Here is a 16,059-nt window from a genome sequence, read left to right on the forward strand (position 1 = left end):
CACCATGTTCTTGGATTCCAAGAATCATTACTGTCAAAATGACTATGCTACCCAAGGCCATCTACAGACTCAATGCCATCTCTACAAAATAACGGCATTTTTCACAGACCTAGAACAAAAAAGTTTAAAACTTGTATAGAGAAACAAAAGACCCCAAACAGCCAAAGCAATCTTGAAAAAAAAAAAAAAATGGAGCTGGAGGAATTGGGCCCCCAGACTTCAGTCTATACTACAAAGCTATAGTCACCAAATAACTATAAAAATAGAAATATATAAAAAGAGAAATACAAATCAACAGAATAGGATAGAAATTCTGGAAATAAACTCATGTACCTATGGTCAATTAATCTCAACAAAGGAGGCTAGATTATACCATGGAGAAGAGATAGTTTCCTCAAAAAGTGGTACCAGGAAAATTGGACAGCTACATGTGAAAGAATTAAGCTAGAAAATTCTGTAATATCATACACAAAATTAATTCAAAATGGGCTAAAGACCCAAATACAAGACCAGATACTTGTATAAAACTCTCAGAGGAAAACATAGGCAGAACACATTTTGACACAAATCACAGCAATATATTTTTGGATCCATCTCCCAGAATAATGGGAGTAAAAATGAAAATAAACAAATGGGGCCTAATTAAAAGCTTTCTCATGTTAAAGAAAACCACAAACAAAATGAAAAGACAACCTACAGAATGGGAGAAAATGTTTGCTAATGATGTCACTGACAAGGGATTAATATCCAAAATTTACAAACAGCTCATGCAACTCAATATTAAAAAAAAAGTTATAAAATGGGAAGACCTAAATAGCCATTTCTCTAAAGAAGACACGCAAATGGGCCAAGAGGAACATCAAAAGATGTGCAACATCACTAATTATTAGAGAAATGCAAATGAAAACTAAAATGAGATATCACCTAACACCAGTCAGAATGGCCATCATCAAAAAGTCTACAAACAATAAATGCTAGAGAGGGTGTGAGAAGGGGAACCCTCCCATACTGTTGGTGGGAATGTTACATTGGCACAGCCATGATGGAGAACAGTATGGAGGTTCCTTAGAAAACTAGACAAAGGACTACCATAAGATCAAGTAATTCCACTCCTGGGGACAGGTCCAGAGAAAACCATTGTTTAGAAGGATACGTGTATTCCAATGTTCACTGAAGCACTGTTTACAATAGCCAACACATGGAAGCAACCTATATGTCTTTCAACAGATGAATGGATTACAAAATCATATATATATATATGAATATTACTCAGCCATTAAAAAGAATGAAACAATGCCATTTGTGGCAGCATGGATAGACCTGGAGATTATTGGGCTAAGTGAACTAATTCAGACATGGAAAGACAAATATCCTGGTATCTCTTACATGGGGAATCTTAAAAAAATGATACAAAAGAACTTATTTACAAAACAGAAACAGAAAAGAAGCTTTTGGTTATTAAAGGGGAAAGGAGGGGGGATAAACTGGGAGTTTGGGACTGTACACACTAGTATTTAAAATAGATAACCAGCAAGGATCTTCTGTATAGTACAGGGAACTCTACTACTCACTATTCTGCAGTAAATGGAAAAAGCATGTGCCCCACAAACTAACACAACACTGTCAATCAACTGTGGGTGTGGGCGCTCGGTCGCTCAGTCGTGTCCGACTCTTTGCGACCCCAGGGACTGCAGCCCGCCAGGCTCCTCTGTGGATTATCCCTCCTTATGGGACTATCCAGGCAAGAATACTGGAGTGGGTTGCCATCTCCTCCTCCAGGGCATCTTCCTGACCCAGGGATCAAGCCTACAGCTCCTGCATTGCAGGCAGATTCTTTACCACTGAGTCACCTGGGAAGCCTACTACAATATAAAATACAAATGAAAGGTAATTAAAATTAAAAAAAAAATTAAAGCAGCACATGAAGATAAGACGATTGATGAGAACAGTGTGACTGAAATCCACCAAGGACAGAAAATTAAGGCCAAAAGAGCGCTTCTGAGTCATCCACTGGCGTATCTTAGTTTTGTTCCTCCCTCTCTTCCCTCAGTCCACATCTGTAGGAGTGCCAAGAATTCTCATGATTCACGCTCAGCAATGGCTGAAGCATTTGCTGACATTTACTCTGGAAAACAGGACACACTTGAAATAAGCATCAGCCCTTAAGCCGAGAGTCAGCAGGGATGAATTATAATGAGGCATTATGTCAAATGTGAACCAAAATAATAATAAAAAAGGAAATCCCATATTTTTGGCTCTCCTTTTTGTCTCCTTACTTTAATTTTCACGGACTCTAAGTTCAATGATAATTTTTCGGGGGCAGGGGCTAAATATTTTTTCTACAGTCTTAAGATCATTTTAAAGATCAGATTTTCTGGTACTTTTTAAGATTAAGCTTGGTATAAATTTTAAGATTAAGCTTGGTATAAAGCTTTGGGCTTCCCTGGTGGCTCAGAGGGTAAAGCGTCTGCCTACAATGCAGGAGACCCAGGTTCAATCCCTGCATAGGGAAGATCCCCTGGAGAAGGGAATGGCAACCCACTCCAGTACTCTTGCCTGGAAAATCCCATGGACTGAGAAGCCTGGTAGGCTACAGTCCATGGGGTCACAGAGTCGGACACGACTGAGCAACTTCACTGTGGTATAAATAAGTAGTGACACCTAATAGGTGGTTAATCACGAATAAGATAACACATATTTCAAAAAAATTAAGAAATTAATTACTAAATAAAAACATAACTTTACATTTAAAAATAAAAATGAGTGCTAAATGACATTGGATAAGGGCTGAGAGTTTGACAGTGTGTTTCAAGATATTTGCAATCTCCTTTAAATACAGTTCAAGATAATGCCACAGGATTACTAAAGAGTACTAAATTATCATGCCAGTATTAAATTATGGCATAGGATTCTACTGGGGACAGTAAAGTAACAAGGAAAACACAAAGCAAAAATATGTTGGTAATTTTAAACAAGGGCAATTTGATAATAATGGAGCTGGGGTATCTCTTAAAGGCACTGAAGAATATTAGCTCATAAGAATTAGTTGAGAGCATCTTGAAAAATGCTTCCTGTTTAATCTTCCATCCTAGAACATTCCCGAGAAACTCAGTTCAAGTCACGGTAAGTAGGTGAGAGGGTTTAGGTTGCTCAGCCAACTCCTTAGAAATAGGCTTATTATTCTATGTGGCCATCCCACCGTAGGCCATTCTTTTATTTTTAATTCTGAAATTCCAAGAAATTATCAGAATATACCCCAAGAGCTCAACAACGGTTTATCAATAAGATGGTGACCCACATGACTCAAATGTCAGAAAAAAACTTCAGAAAGCACCTGAAATAACCAGAATCTGTGTCACTTCTTTCTATGTTCATTTAGTGTAAACTTTCTCATTCTTGGATTTCATTTTAAATGGTTAGGATAATAAAACCGTTTTAGTAAGACATTAAGAATTTATATTTCTATCTATATCCTGATAAATGTACTTCGAGAAATTATCTTACAATTAAAAAAGCTCAAGGCTAGAACCAAAAGAATTCTCACTGACTACACTTTTCTAGATATTGTAAAATGATGTATAAGTATATAGATGGTGTTTGAAGGAAATACTGAAAGGAAAGTTGAGTTTTCAAAGACCCTCATTAATTAAGAAGAAAACATTTACTTCCATAGTGTAAGTCTCCTAGGACACACAAGCTATCTGTCAAAGTCTCTATTCATTTTGCTTTACAAAATGAAGGGCATTCACCCAAGTTGACCCTTGAAGACTCTCCATACCTTGGCTTCTGTGGGATTCATACTGGAAGACTTGCTGGCTGAAGCAGAGGAAGTAGTTACCTAGAAAGAAAAGAAACAGGAAGTCTGATTCAAGTTAACCTACAACCGGCTTTGTCCTCCAGCTCCTTTTAACCATAGCAGTGTAGTAGTGTTAGTCACGCAATCGTGGCCGACTCTTTGCAACCTCATGAACTGTAACCTGCTGGGTTTCTCTGTCAATGGAATTCTCCAGGCAAGAATACTGGAGTAAGTTGCCATTCCCTTCTCTAGGGGATCTTCCAGACCCAGGGATGGAACCCAGGTCTCTTGCATTGCAGGCAGATTCTTTACCGAATGAGTCATGGTAGAAGTCCGCTTAAACCATACTTACTTTTAACTCGTTACCTTGGTTTTATCTCACCTAGAGATCTTCACAACCAAGATAATCACAGTGGTGTGATCACACACCTACAGCCAGACATCCTAGAATGTGAAGTCAAGTGGGCCTTAGAAAGCATCACTACGAACAAAGCTAGTGGAGGTGATGGAATTCCAGCTATTTCAAATCTTGAAAGATGATGCTGTGAAAGCGCTGCACACAATATGCCAGCAAATTTGGAAAACTCAGCAGTGGCCACAGGACTGGAAAAGGTCAGTTTTCATTCCAATCCCAAAGAAAAGCAATGCCAAAGAATGCTCAAGCTACCGCATAATTGGACTCATCTCACACGCTAGTAAAGTAATGCTCAAAATTCTCTAAGCCAGGCTTCAGCAATACATGAACCGTGAACTTCCAGATGTTCAAGTTGGTTTTAGAAAAGGCAGAGGAACTAGAGATCAAATTGCCAACATCTGCTGGATCATGGAAAAAGCAAAAGAATTCCAGAAAAACATCTATCTCTGCTTCATTGACTATGCCAAAACCTTTGACTGTGTGGATCACAATAAACTGTGGAAAATTCTGAAAGAGATGGGAATACCAAACCACCTGAACTGCCTCTTGAGAAACCTATATGCAGGTCAGGAAGCAACAGTTAGAACTGGACATGGAACAACAGACTGGTTCCAAATAGGAAAGGGAGTACGTCAAGGCTGTATATTGTCACCCTGCTTATTTAATTTCTATGCAGAGTACATCATGAGAAACGCTGGGCTGGAAGAAGCACAAGCTGGAATCAAGATTGCTGGGAGACATATGAATAACCTCAGATATGCAGATGACACCACCCTTATGGCAGAAAGTGAAGAGTAACCAAAAAGCCTCTTGATGAAAGTGAAAGTGGAGAGTGAAAAACTTGCCTTAAAGCTCAACATTCAGAAAACGAAGATCATGGCATCCGGTCCCATCACTTCATGGCAAATAGATGGGAAAACAGTGGAAACAGTGGCAGACTTTATTTTGGGGGGCTCCAAAATCACTGCAGATGGTGATTGCAGCCATGAAATTAAAAGACACTTACTCCTTGGAAGAAAAGTTATGACCAACCTAGATAGCATATTCAAAAGCAGAGACATTACTTTGCCAACAAAGGTCCATCTAGTCAAGACTATGGCTTTTCCAGTAGTCATGTATGGATTCGAGAGTTGGACTGTGAAGAAAGCTGAGCACCGAAGAATTGATGCTTTTGAACTGTGGTGTTGGAGAAGACTCTTGAGAGTCCCTTGGACTGCAAGGAGATCCAACCAGTCCATTCTAAAGGAGATCAGTCTTGGGTGTTCTTTGGAAGGAATGCTGCTGAAGCTGAAACTCCAGTACTTTGGCCACTTCATGTGAAGAGTTGACTCATTGGAAAAGACTGATGTTCAGAGGGATTGGGGGCAGGAGGAAAAGGGGACGACAGAGGATGAGATGGCTGGATGGCATCACCAACTCGATGGATGTGAGTTTGAGTGAACTCCAGGAGATGGTGAAGGACAGGGAGGCCTGGCGTACTGCAATTCATGGGGTCGCAAAGAGTCGGACACGACTGAGTGACTGAACTGAACTGAACTGAAGTCTATTGCTGCCTGGTAATTAAGTGCTCAATAACCTCAGATATGCAGATGACACCACCCTTATGGCAGAAAGCAAAGAGGAACCAAAGAGCCTCTTGATGAAAGTGAAAGTGGAGAGTGGCTTCAAACTCAACATTCAAAAAACTAAGAGCAAGGCATCCAGTTCCATCACTTCATGGCATATAGGTGGGGAAACAATGGAAACAGTGACAGACTATTTTCTTGGGCTCCAAAATCACTGTGGATGGTGACTGTAGGCATGAAATTAAAAGACACTAGCTCCTTGGAAGAAAAGCTGACAAACCTAGACAGAGTATCAAAGAGCAGAGACATTATTTTGCCAACAAAGGTCCATCTAGTCAAAGCTATGGTTTTTCCAATAGTTATGTACGGATGTGAGAGTTGGACTATAAAGAAAGCTGAGTACCAAAGAATCGATGCTTTTGAACTGTGGTGTTGGAGAAGACTCTTGAGAGTCCCTTGGACTGCAAGGAGATCCAACCAGTCAATCCTAAAGGAAATCAGTCCTGAATATTCATTGGAAGGACTGATGTGGAAAATGAAGCTCCAATACTTTGGCCACCTGATGCGAAGAGCTGACTCCTTGGAAAAGACCCTGACGCTGGGAAAGACTGAGGACAGGAGGAGAGGGGGACGACAGGGGATGAGATGGTTGCATGGCATTATTGACTCAATGGACATGAATTTGAGTAAGCTCCGGGAGTTGGTGATGGACAGGGAGGCCTGGCATGCTGCAGTCCATGGGGTTGCAAAGAGTCAGACATAACTGAGCAACTGAACAACAACAAAATATCATTGTAATTTTTGTTTGTATTATTTTCAGAAGGAACATCGACTTGGAAACTTACAGAATTTTGCTCAAATGTCAGCTTTCACCATTACTAGCTCTGTGACTTTGGGTCTTAACTTTTCTAAATATATAAAATGGAGCCTAGAAGACCTATTTTGCAGGGTTGCATGTATTTGAGATAATGTGGGTAAAATGCCTGGCACATTCTAGGTGCTCATAAAATTGCCAGGGCATTATTTCTAAGGTATTATACAAGACAGAAGAGCAGGCACAGCTCTGGGAAATAGACTCACATAGATCAGAACTCAGAGAAGGCAATGGCACCCCAGTCCAGTACTCTTGCCTGGAAAATCCCATGGACAGAGGAGCCTGGTAGGCTGCAGTCCATGGGGTCGCTAAGAGTCAGACACGACTGAGTGACTTCACTTTCACACATTGGAGAAGGAAATGGCAACCCACTCCAGTGTTCTTGCTTGGAGAATCCCAGGGACGGGGGAGCCTGGTGGGCTGCCATCTATGGGGTCACACACAACTGAAGCGAATTAGCAGATCAGAACTGGAGGGCAAAACAGACTCCTCCCTGGAGGGCAAAATGTGATAAACGGTAACTGAAGTATTCAAGAAACCCCTTTCCTAGTGGTGTGGGGTCAGTCCCTGCAATCTAATCACCCAAGCAGGGCAACATGCATGGTACTGAGAACTACGTACTCTAGTACTTAACTTGTATTACACTGGCTAATATCAAACACATAATTAGTAACTTTGAGAATTCCAACTCAGGCTCATGTAAACCTCCTTAACATGTGAGTCCAATGGGTTTTAGAGTACAGGGGTTCCACCTGGCGCAGTTTCCTTCTTAAATAACTGGCTGTCTTTCTACCAACCAGTTCTCTACCAACAGCACCCGGAGCGCCAGGCCTGAGGGCTGGCCTGGAGCCACGTCCAAGGCTGAGTCCCCAGGCAGGATGTGACCATGTCTACTGGTCCCCAGCTCCTCTAGCTCGGACACACCACTCTCAAGGTGACTGCATGAACCCACTGTAACCCATGGCCCATGAACACGATCACTTCTCCTACTGACTTCACTTAATGTTGAACAGAGTGGTGCTTACAGTTAAATTGCCACAATTGACAGATCAAGGCCCAAAGCTTTATTATACTGACTTTTCAAACACAGTTATATAAACTTACTTATTCCTGAGCACGCTTAGGCACCATTTGGGCACCCCCACTCCAAAGCACACGCATACACACACACACACACACACACACATATACATATACCTGGCCACTGTGGCAGGCACGCACGGTCTCTCTTCCCTTCCCTTCAGGATAAAGAACTGGAGGATGTACCAAAGTAGATTTTCCTCTATCAAACTAGCAAATAAATATGTGAATATTTAGTCTTCTGTGAGAATTTTTTTTACTATGTGGGAATTAACATATCCTCTTGGCTCCCCTGGTGGCTCAGTGGTAAAGAATCCCCCTGCCAATGCAGGAGATGAGGGCTTGATCCCTGGGTCAGGAAGAGCCCCTGGAAAAGGAAATGGCAACCCACTCCAGTATTCTTTCTTGGAGAATCCCATGGATAGAGGGGCCTGGTGGGCCACAGTCCATGGGGTTGCAAAGAGTCGGACACGACTGAGCAACTAACAGTTTCACTTTCACTATCTATATATTAATGACTGTCTTTCCACAGGTATAACTGGTTGTACAGATTTCTATTCAAACTCAAGCTCCACTTAGCTATATCCCACTCCTTCGATGATTTCCCTCAGCCATCTAAAACCACCCACGACCAAACACTCCACACGAAAGTACTTTTTAAGCTGCAGATCTTCGGGTGAACAGCCACTTATTCTAAACATCCAAATTTATTAAAACATTCTTGCAATTCCATAGCCTTGGGTTTTCTAGTGTGCCTTACTGGTTTATTAAGCAATAGCTGGATGGGATCCTTAAATCCTAGAAAGGAGAAGACCTTCAAAGGCTCACCAAGAACAGTAAAATCTCCGTGGAATGCCTATAAATAAGCATGGAGCAGACTGTAATGGGAACTGACCTGCAGCCTTGGCTGCACCTGTTTTCAGCATAGATTCCTCCCTCAAAGTTTTATCCCACCCCTAGGGCATTAAATATTTTGAAACTAAAAGAGGAAAACCAATTCACAGGGGCTGGAAATGAAAACAATCCCACCCTGTTAAGGGCTGGTTCAACTCTGGCTAAGTGTGGTGTGTTTAATTTTTATTCTATTTGTAAGACAAGAAACGTTTACTATCTCTTACCTCTACTGAGGGATTATATACACTTTCAATTTAAATATTCTATATGGTTTGAATTTTTCTGATCATAGGTGTGAATAACTTAAAATTCAAAAATTTTGAAGAGTTAATCCATAATTCTTTGAAGAACCTTAGAAAAAAACTTTGAATATGGAGGTTTTAAACAGATGAGGAAAATGGTATCTCATAAAGATGAAGTAACCTGTCGAAGTTTACCGCAGTTCACTGGCTCCATAAACATTTATCCAGAACATAGTCTGTGTTAAGTAAGTACATGTTAAATGATGAGAAACTGTCAGACATGTCCCTGACCTTGTGAAAGTTACAGCCTGGTCAAAGTGAAAGTGAAGTCGATCAGTTGTGTCCGACTCTTTGCGACCCCATGGACTGTAGCCTATAAGGTTTCTCCGTCCATGGGATTTTCCAGACGAGAGTGCTGGAGTGGATTGCCATTTCCTTCTCTAGGATCTTCCCGATCCAGGAATCGAACCCAGGTCTCCCGCATTGCAGGCAGACGCTTCACTGTCTGAGCCACCAGGGAAGCCCTCAGCCTGGTCAGAGATGATACTAATAGAACATTGACTTCAATCCCACTTCTGGGTATGCATCTGGATTAAATTATAATTCAAAAAGAAACATGAGCCCCTGCGTTCACAGCAGCACCATTTACAACAGGCAGACATGGAAACAACACATAGAGCCTACATCTTCTCTGTCCATTCTTGTGTCGATGGACATTTAGGTCATCTCCTGGTGGGCTGCCGTCTAGGGGGTCGCACAGAGTTGGACACGACTGAAGCGACTTAGCAGCAGCAGCAGCATGTATCTGTATATATACATCTAGAGAAAGAATGGAATACTACTTGGCCATAAAAAAGAACGAAATAATGACATTTACAGCAACATGGATGGACCCAGAGATTACCATACTAACTGAAGTAAGTCAGAAAGAGAAAGATACATGCTGTATGATATCACTCATATGTGGAATCTAAAATATGGCACAAATGAATGCCTCTATGAAACAGAAACAGACTCACACAGAGAACACTCCTGTGGTCACCTAGGGGGAGAGGCATCTGATTATCTGATGCAAACTATTACATATAGAATGGATAAACAAGGTCCTTCCCTGGTGGCCCAGACGGTAAAGAAACTGCCTGTGATGCAGGAGACCCAGGTTAGATCCCTGGGTTGGGAAGATCTCCTGGAGAAGGAAATGACAACCCACTCCAATATTCCTGCCTGGAGAATTCCACAGACAGAGCAGCCTTACAGACTGCAGTACTTGGGTTTGCAAAGAGTCGGACACAACAGAGTGACTAACACTTTTCTGTATAGCACGGTAACTATATTCAACATCCTGTTATAAACCATAATGAAAAAGAATATGGATTGTTGTTGTTGTTCAGCTGCTCTGTCATGTCTGATTCTTTGTGACCCCAAGAACCACAGCAAGTCAGGCTTCCCTGTCCTTCACTATCTCCTGGAGCTTGCTCAAACTCATGTCCATTGAGTCAGTGATGCCATCCAACCATCTCATCCTCTGCCATCCCCTTCCCCTCTTGCCCTCAATCTTTCCCAGCATCAGGGTCTTTTCCAATAAGTCGGCTCTTCGAATCAGGTGGCCAAAGGATTGGAGCTTCAGTTTCAACATCAGTCCTTTCAATGAATATTCAGGATTGATTTCCTTTAGGATTGACTGGTTGGATCTCCTTGCAGTCCAAGGGACTCTCAAGAGTCTTCTCCAACACCACAGTTCAAAAGCATTTATTCTTTGGCACTCAGCTTTCTTTCTGGTCCAACTCGCACATCCGCATGACTACTGGAAAAACCAAAGCTTTGACTATATGGACCTTTGTCAGCAAAGTGATGTCTCTGCTTTTTAATATGCTGTCTAGGTTTGTCGCATGTATATGTATGTATAACTGAATAATCTTGTTGTACAGAAGAAATTACCACATTGTAAATCAACTATACTTCGATAAAATAAATTTAAAAAAGAATAATCACTTTAGTAACTACTTGTGGTAAGTGCTATAAATGAAAATCACAGGGTCCAATGAGAACACAGCCTAAGGCAACCAGATCTAGCTGAGGAGACAGTTAGGACAGGTGAGGCTGAGGATGCAACAATTGACATGGAGACTCAAGGATAAGCGGGCATCACCCAGAGGTGGGGAGGCCCCTCTGAGCTGTGATTTCTAAACCATTGCCTCTGCTGCAGGATCTACCACCCAGTGGCTCCTGCAATCAAGGGACATCCAGATTTAAAGCCATACTAGTGCTCAAATACCAAAATCTCTCTAAGGGAGCAGGACTGTATATCAGACTAAAGTGCAGCCATAACTGTGCTCTCCCTCCTAAATGACCCAGGCAAATCTCTTGACATACATACAGAGTGTTATTATGTATAATCTTAAATTAATGTATAAATCAGAGTAACAGCAGAGAAAAAGTAATTATTTTCTAACTACCCACTCAACAACTGTTTAAAAAGCAACAAGCCTGGGGCCGAGGATACACAATGAATAAGTTGCCATCACAGCTTTGAAAAAGTTCATAATAAACAGACAATAAGCAGTCTGTGTAACAGACAGACATCAAGCAGGTTTAGTTACAGCTTAAATGCTCTAACAGGTATGGAGAAAATCCTATGGGACTGGACAAATGTTTTGGTTCTATGTAAGCTGCAGGCCCACCTGAAATAATCTTACTGGGTTATCAAATACCATTAAAATGAGCAATTATTAATAAAGAAAAAGTAACTGCAGCCATAAAAAATTAATGTTTACTCCTGCACTTACCCAGGTTGGCTTCTTATGTTCTGGCATTATTCAACAAAACCTCTTTAGATTTGTTCACCTGCTACAGTAAGAATTTTGGAAGTTTACTGCTGGAAATGATGAGAGATATGAAGGGGTGATGGTATGCTTTTCAGATCCTTCAGAAATAGAAACTGATTTTCTTGTTCACATGTATTTGGCAAAGGTCTCCCCGATGACAGCCATTTACCTCTCTCACCCACTTTGGCCACATGAGTCTTCCCACGTGTCACTCTCAAGTCTCCCTCTAAAGTAGATGCAGGGGCCACGACGCCTGTAAACCACTGTATCACACAGAACGCCTTTCTCTTGCCTTTAAAGACCCCCAGTCTCCAATCCCAACCATCTCCCAGCACAGAACATCTCCAGGCAGCCAGCCCATCCCTTTCTCAGAGCACACCTCACTCATCTCTCCCTTTACTTTTTTTTTTTTTTTTTCACAAAAGTGCAACTGGTTGGGATGCTTCTCTTCCCCAAATATCCAAATCCTAAATGCCTTTCTTTCAGGTACATCTCACTAGCATCAGCCCTGACATTGTAACATCCAAACCATCCATCCATCTTCGTTAATCCCCACTTGCTTTCTCAAACTTGCTGCTGCTGTTGTTGAGTAGCTAAGTTGTGTCTGAATCTTTGTGACCCCATGGACTGTAGCATGTCAGGCTTCCCTGTCTTTCATTATCTCCTGGAGCTTGCTCACACTCATGTCCACTGAGTCAGTGATGCCATCCAACCATCTTATCCTCTATCATCCCCTTCCCCTCCTGCCCTCAATCTTTCCCAGCATCAGGGTCTTTCCCAATGAATCGACTGTTTGCATCAACTGGCCAAAGTATTGGAGCTTCAGCTTCAGCACCAGTCCTTCCAATGACTATTTAGGATTGATTTCCTTTGGAATTGACCGGTTTGATCTCCCTGCAGTCCAAGGTACTCTCAAGAGTCCTCTCCAGCACCACAATTCAGGAGCTCAGCACCAATTCTTTGGTGCTCAGTCTTCTCTCTGGTCCAACTCGCACGTTCGTACATGACTTCTTGAAAAACCTTAGCTTTGACTATGTGGACTTTTGTTGGCAAAGTGATGTCTCTGCTTTTTAATATGTTGTATGGGTTTGTCATAGCTTTTCTTCCAAGGAGTATCTTCTAATTTCATGGCTGCAGTCACCATCCACAATGATTTTGGAGCCCAAGAAAATAGAATCTGTCACTGTTTCTACTTTTTCCCCTTCTATTTGCCATGAAGTGATGGGACCAGATGCCATGATCTTAGTTTTTTGAATGTTCAGGTTCAAGCCAACTTTTTCACTCTCCTCTTTCATCCTTATCAAGAGGCTCTTTAGTTCCTCTTTACTTTCTTCCATAGGGTGGTATCATCTGCCTATCTGAGGTTGATACTTCTGGCAATCTTGATTCCAGCTTGCGATTCATTCAGCCTGGCATTTCACATAATGTACTCTGCATATGTTAAATGAGAAGGGTGACAATCTACATACAGCCTTGACATATTGTTTTTCCAATTTTGACAGTCAGTTGTTCCATGTCCTGTTCTAACTGTTGCTTCTTGACCCACATACAGGTTTCTCAGGAGGGAGGAAAGGTGGTCTGGTACTCCCATCTCTTCAACAGTTTCCCACAGTTTGTTGTGATCCTCACAGTCAAAGCCTTTAGCATAGTCATTGAACTAGAGTAGATAGTTTTCTGGAACTCCCTTGCCTTCTCCATGATCCCATAAATGCTGGTTCCTCTGCCTTTTCTAAACTCAGCTTGTACATTTGGAGTTTCTCTGTTTACATTTTGCTGAAGCCTAACTTGAATGATTTTGAACATTACCTTACTAGCATGTGAAATGAGCCCAATTACAGTAGTTTGAGCATTTGTTTGGCACTGCCTTTCCTTGGGATTGAAATGAAAACTGACCTTTCCCAATCCTGTGGCCACTGCTGGGTTTTCCAAATTTGCTAACAACTGAGTGCAACACTTTAACAGCATCATCTTTTCAGATTTTAAATAGCTCAGCTGGAATCCCATCAGCTCCACTAGCTTTGTTTGTATAGTCCCTTATACAGACAGATAATGACATAATTGCGTCTCAAGGTGTCTCCTCCACCACCTTGGGGTCTGTTCAAAAGATCAGCACTGGCTATACTCATCTACTGACCCTACTCTCACTGAAGGCAGGTCTCTGTCAAAGGCTTTCCCTAGATTCTGCAGGGTGCCTCGTGAGGCTGCAGGAGAAGTGAAGCAAGACGCGGGGTCAGGTCCACCATCCTGCGATGCTAGGTGTGAGTGGCCTCGCCCATGGGTCCCAGCTGAGAGAGCAAGGGCTTCTTCAGAAGGGGCGGTGTCCTAGACGGCTGAGTCACCCACTCCTCTGCCATGAAGTGCGGCTGATGAAAACGTCAATCCCTTGGCCCTCTACTTCTCCATCTCCCATGGTGCAGTCTTTTCACTTGCGCGGGCTCCTATCAGCTTCCTTCTGGACACTGTCAGAGGGTTCACAGGGACCCTCAGTCTCTCCCCTCCACTCTCTCCACCTCCCCGTGATCGCCCTCCCTGCCCCCAGCTCAGTTCAGTGAGTGCACGCAGAGGATGCCAGCAGATGAGTCAAAGGCCGCGCCTCACCTCAGACCTGGCTTCCTCTCCCCACCCCTCACTGTCAGCATGCCCACTCACCCTTCACACCCCAGCTGCCTTTGTTTGGGGAGGTGATGAAGATCGCTGGCCCAAGTCCGTGCCAGCCTTCCCCACCTGACAGTCCATCCGCAGTTTCACTCTGAATCACTGACCATCCTCTTCCCCCAGGGCTACTGTGACCTGGAGAGCTGCAGGGCCAATGCCCAGCCCTCTGACCTGTTTCCGTCTGGAAGCCTCTTCCACTTGGCTCCATTCTGCTCTGCATTCTTTAGTATGTAGTCACCAAGCCTCTGCCTTCTCTCTCATATTCCTGTGTCCTTGGAAATGCAGGAATCCCCAGGACTTTATCGTTTCCTCTGTGAACAGTTCTCAACATTTTAACAGCAGCCTTGCTTTATTACCAAACATTATTTTTACCTTAAAGGGAGGAAATCGAGAAAGAGGGAGGCTCAAATGCCTGCTCCGGCCCTTAATTATTCTCCCAGAAGCCGTCACCCTAATCTGCAAAAGGAAAGTAATACTACGTGCCTCTGGAGTCGCCCAATGATAGAAACGCGCCTCTTCTGAATCAGCTGGAGTTGGCACAGGGCTGCCTCCAGTGCTCAGCACCATCCCACCCTTCTGCTTTGGTTTCCTGCCCACAGTCCTGGTCTCATCAGGCAGCTCCCACACCTCGATTATATAGAAAGGACTGCCTTGTTCTCTCCCACTCCCAACCCCACCCCAACCTCCAGCTCCCAGTCCTTCTATCACTGCCTGATTTATCTGAAATAAATTAAATGCACACCAGTTTCCCACTCTGATGAAACACTACACTCTTGGGGGTTTCCCACCATCCTAGATGAGGTTCAGTGTCTTCCACTTGGACTTCAGACTCTTTGGATTCGACCTCATCTGCTGATCCCATCGCGCCTCTTGCTAGGTCCTGTACCATATCTCCCATCACTCTCCCCACCCCCCCCACCCCCCGCCCCAGGATGCTGTCCTTCCGGTTTTAGGAGAACTTCATCAGGCAGCATCACTCACTGGCTAAGAGAGTGAGAGCAGACTCTGGAGTCAAGACTGGTGGAATTTCAGCCAACACTGAATTCATGTGCAAGTTCAAGCAGGTTCCTTAACCTCTCTGTGCCTCAGTGTCCCTATCTGTAAAATGAGAAGAGTAATAATTCTTCCCTTACAGGGTTGTTTTAAGACTTAGCTAATGTATACCAACCCATTATAACAATGCACAGGAAGTGAGTAATGCTGGACAAAGACTAGTCAGTGTTAGCACCACCACCACGCTCCCATCCACCACTGAGCCTTGCATCTTGCCATCCCCATGGGCAAGGAAGCCTTTCTCTGCTCAGATTCCTCCTACCCTTGAAGACTTAGCTCAAGATACAACACCTATATCTGCTTCAGCTCATCCTATCTTCTCAACTCCCTTACATGTTTGTACTTCTTACTTGAACACTTAATCCTATATGCTTTTGAGGGTTACTGAGTCTCTTCTATGTATCAGTCACGTCTCATCAACAAAGCTGTAAACTGACCAAGAGACAGAGATCATTTCCACTCCCCAAGGTGCCTACAATAGTGTTTAGTAGCAGAAAGGAGCTCAAAATCCACCGCTGATTCCAATCTTTGTTTCCATTTGCTAATTGTCAAAGTTTCATTTAAACAAAGAATGAAGTATGGTTTTAATACCTTGCTTTTTTAAAAAAGAAAGCTAAAATCAAGAAAATAATTAACAAATCAGAAGAAATGTTCAATCTG

General features: G+C 42.8%; 1 protein-coding gene across 21 annotated transcripts in view; it reads right to left on the minus strand.

Annotated features, from left to right (window-relative positions):
* Positions 1-16,059, minus strand: part of CAST (calpastatin) — a 136,730-nt gene that overhangs the window by 51,225 nt on the left and 69,446 nt on the right. For all 21 annotated transcript variants that reach the window (XM_040239384.1, XM_040239383.1, XM_040239382.1 and 18 more), the window contains one exon: positions 3,779-3,838. In XM_040239384.1, the coding sequence (XP_040095318.1) occupies positions 3,779-3,838 (60 nt within the window). The remainder of the gene's footprint in view (positions 1-3,778; positions 3,839-16,059) is intronic.

Source organism: Oryx dammah, unplaced genomic scaffold (genome assembly GCF_014754425.2).
Source record: "Oryx dammah isolate SB20612 unplaced genomic scaffold, SCBI_Odam_1.1 HiC_scaffold_5, whole genome shotgun sequence".
In the NCBI taxonomy this organism is placed as follows: Eukaryota; Metazoa; Chordata; class Mammalia; order Artiodactyla; family Bovidae; genus Oryx; species Oryx dammah.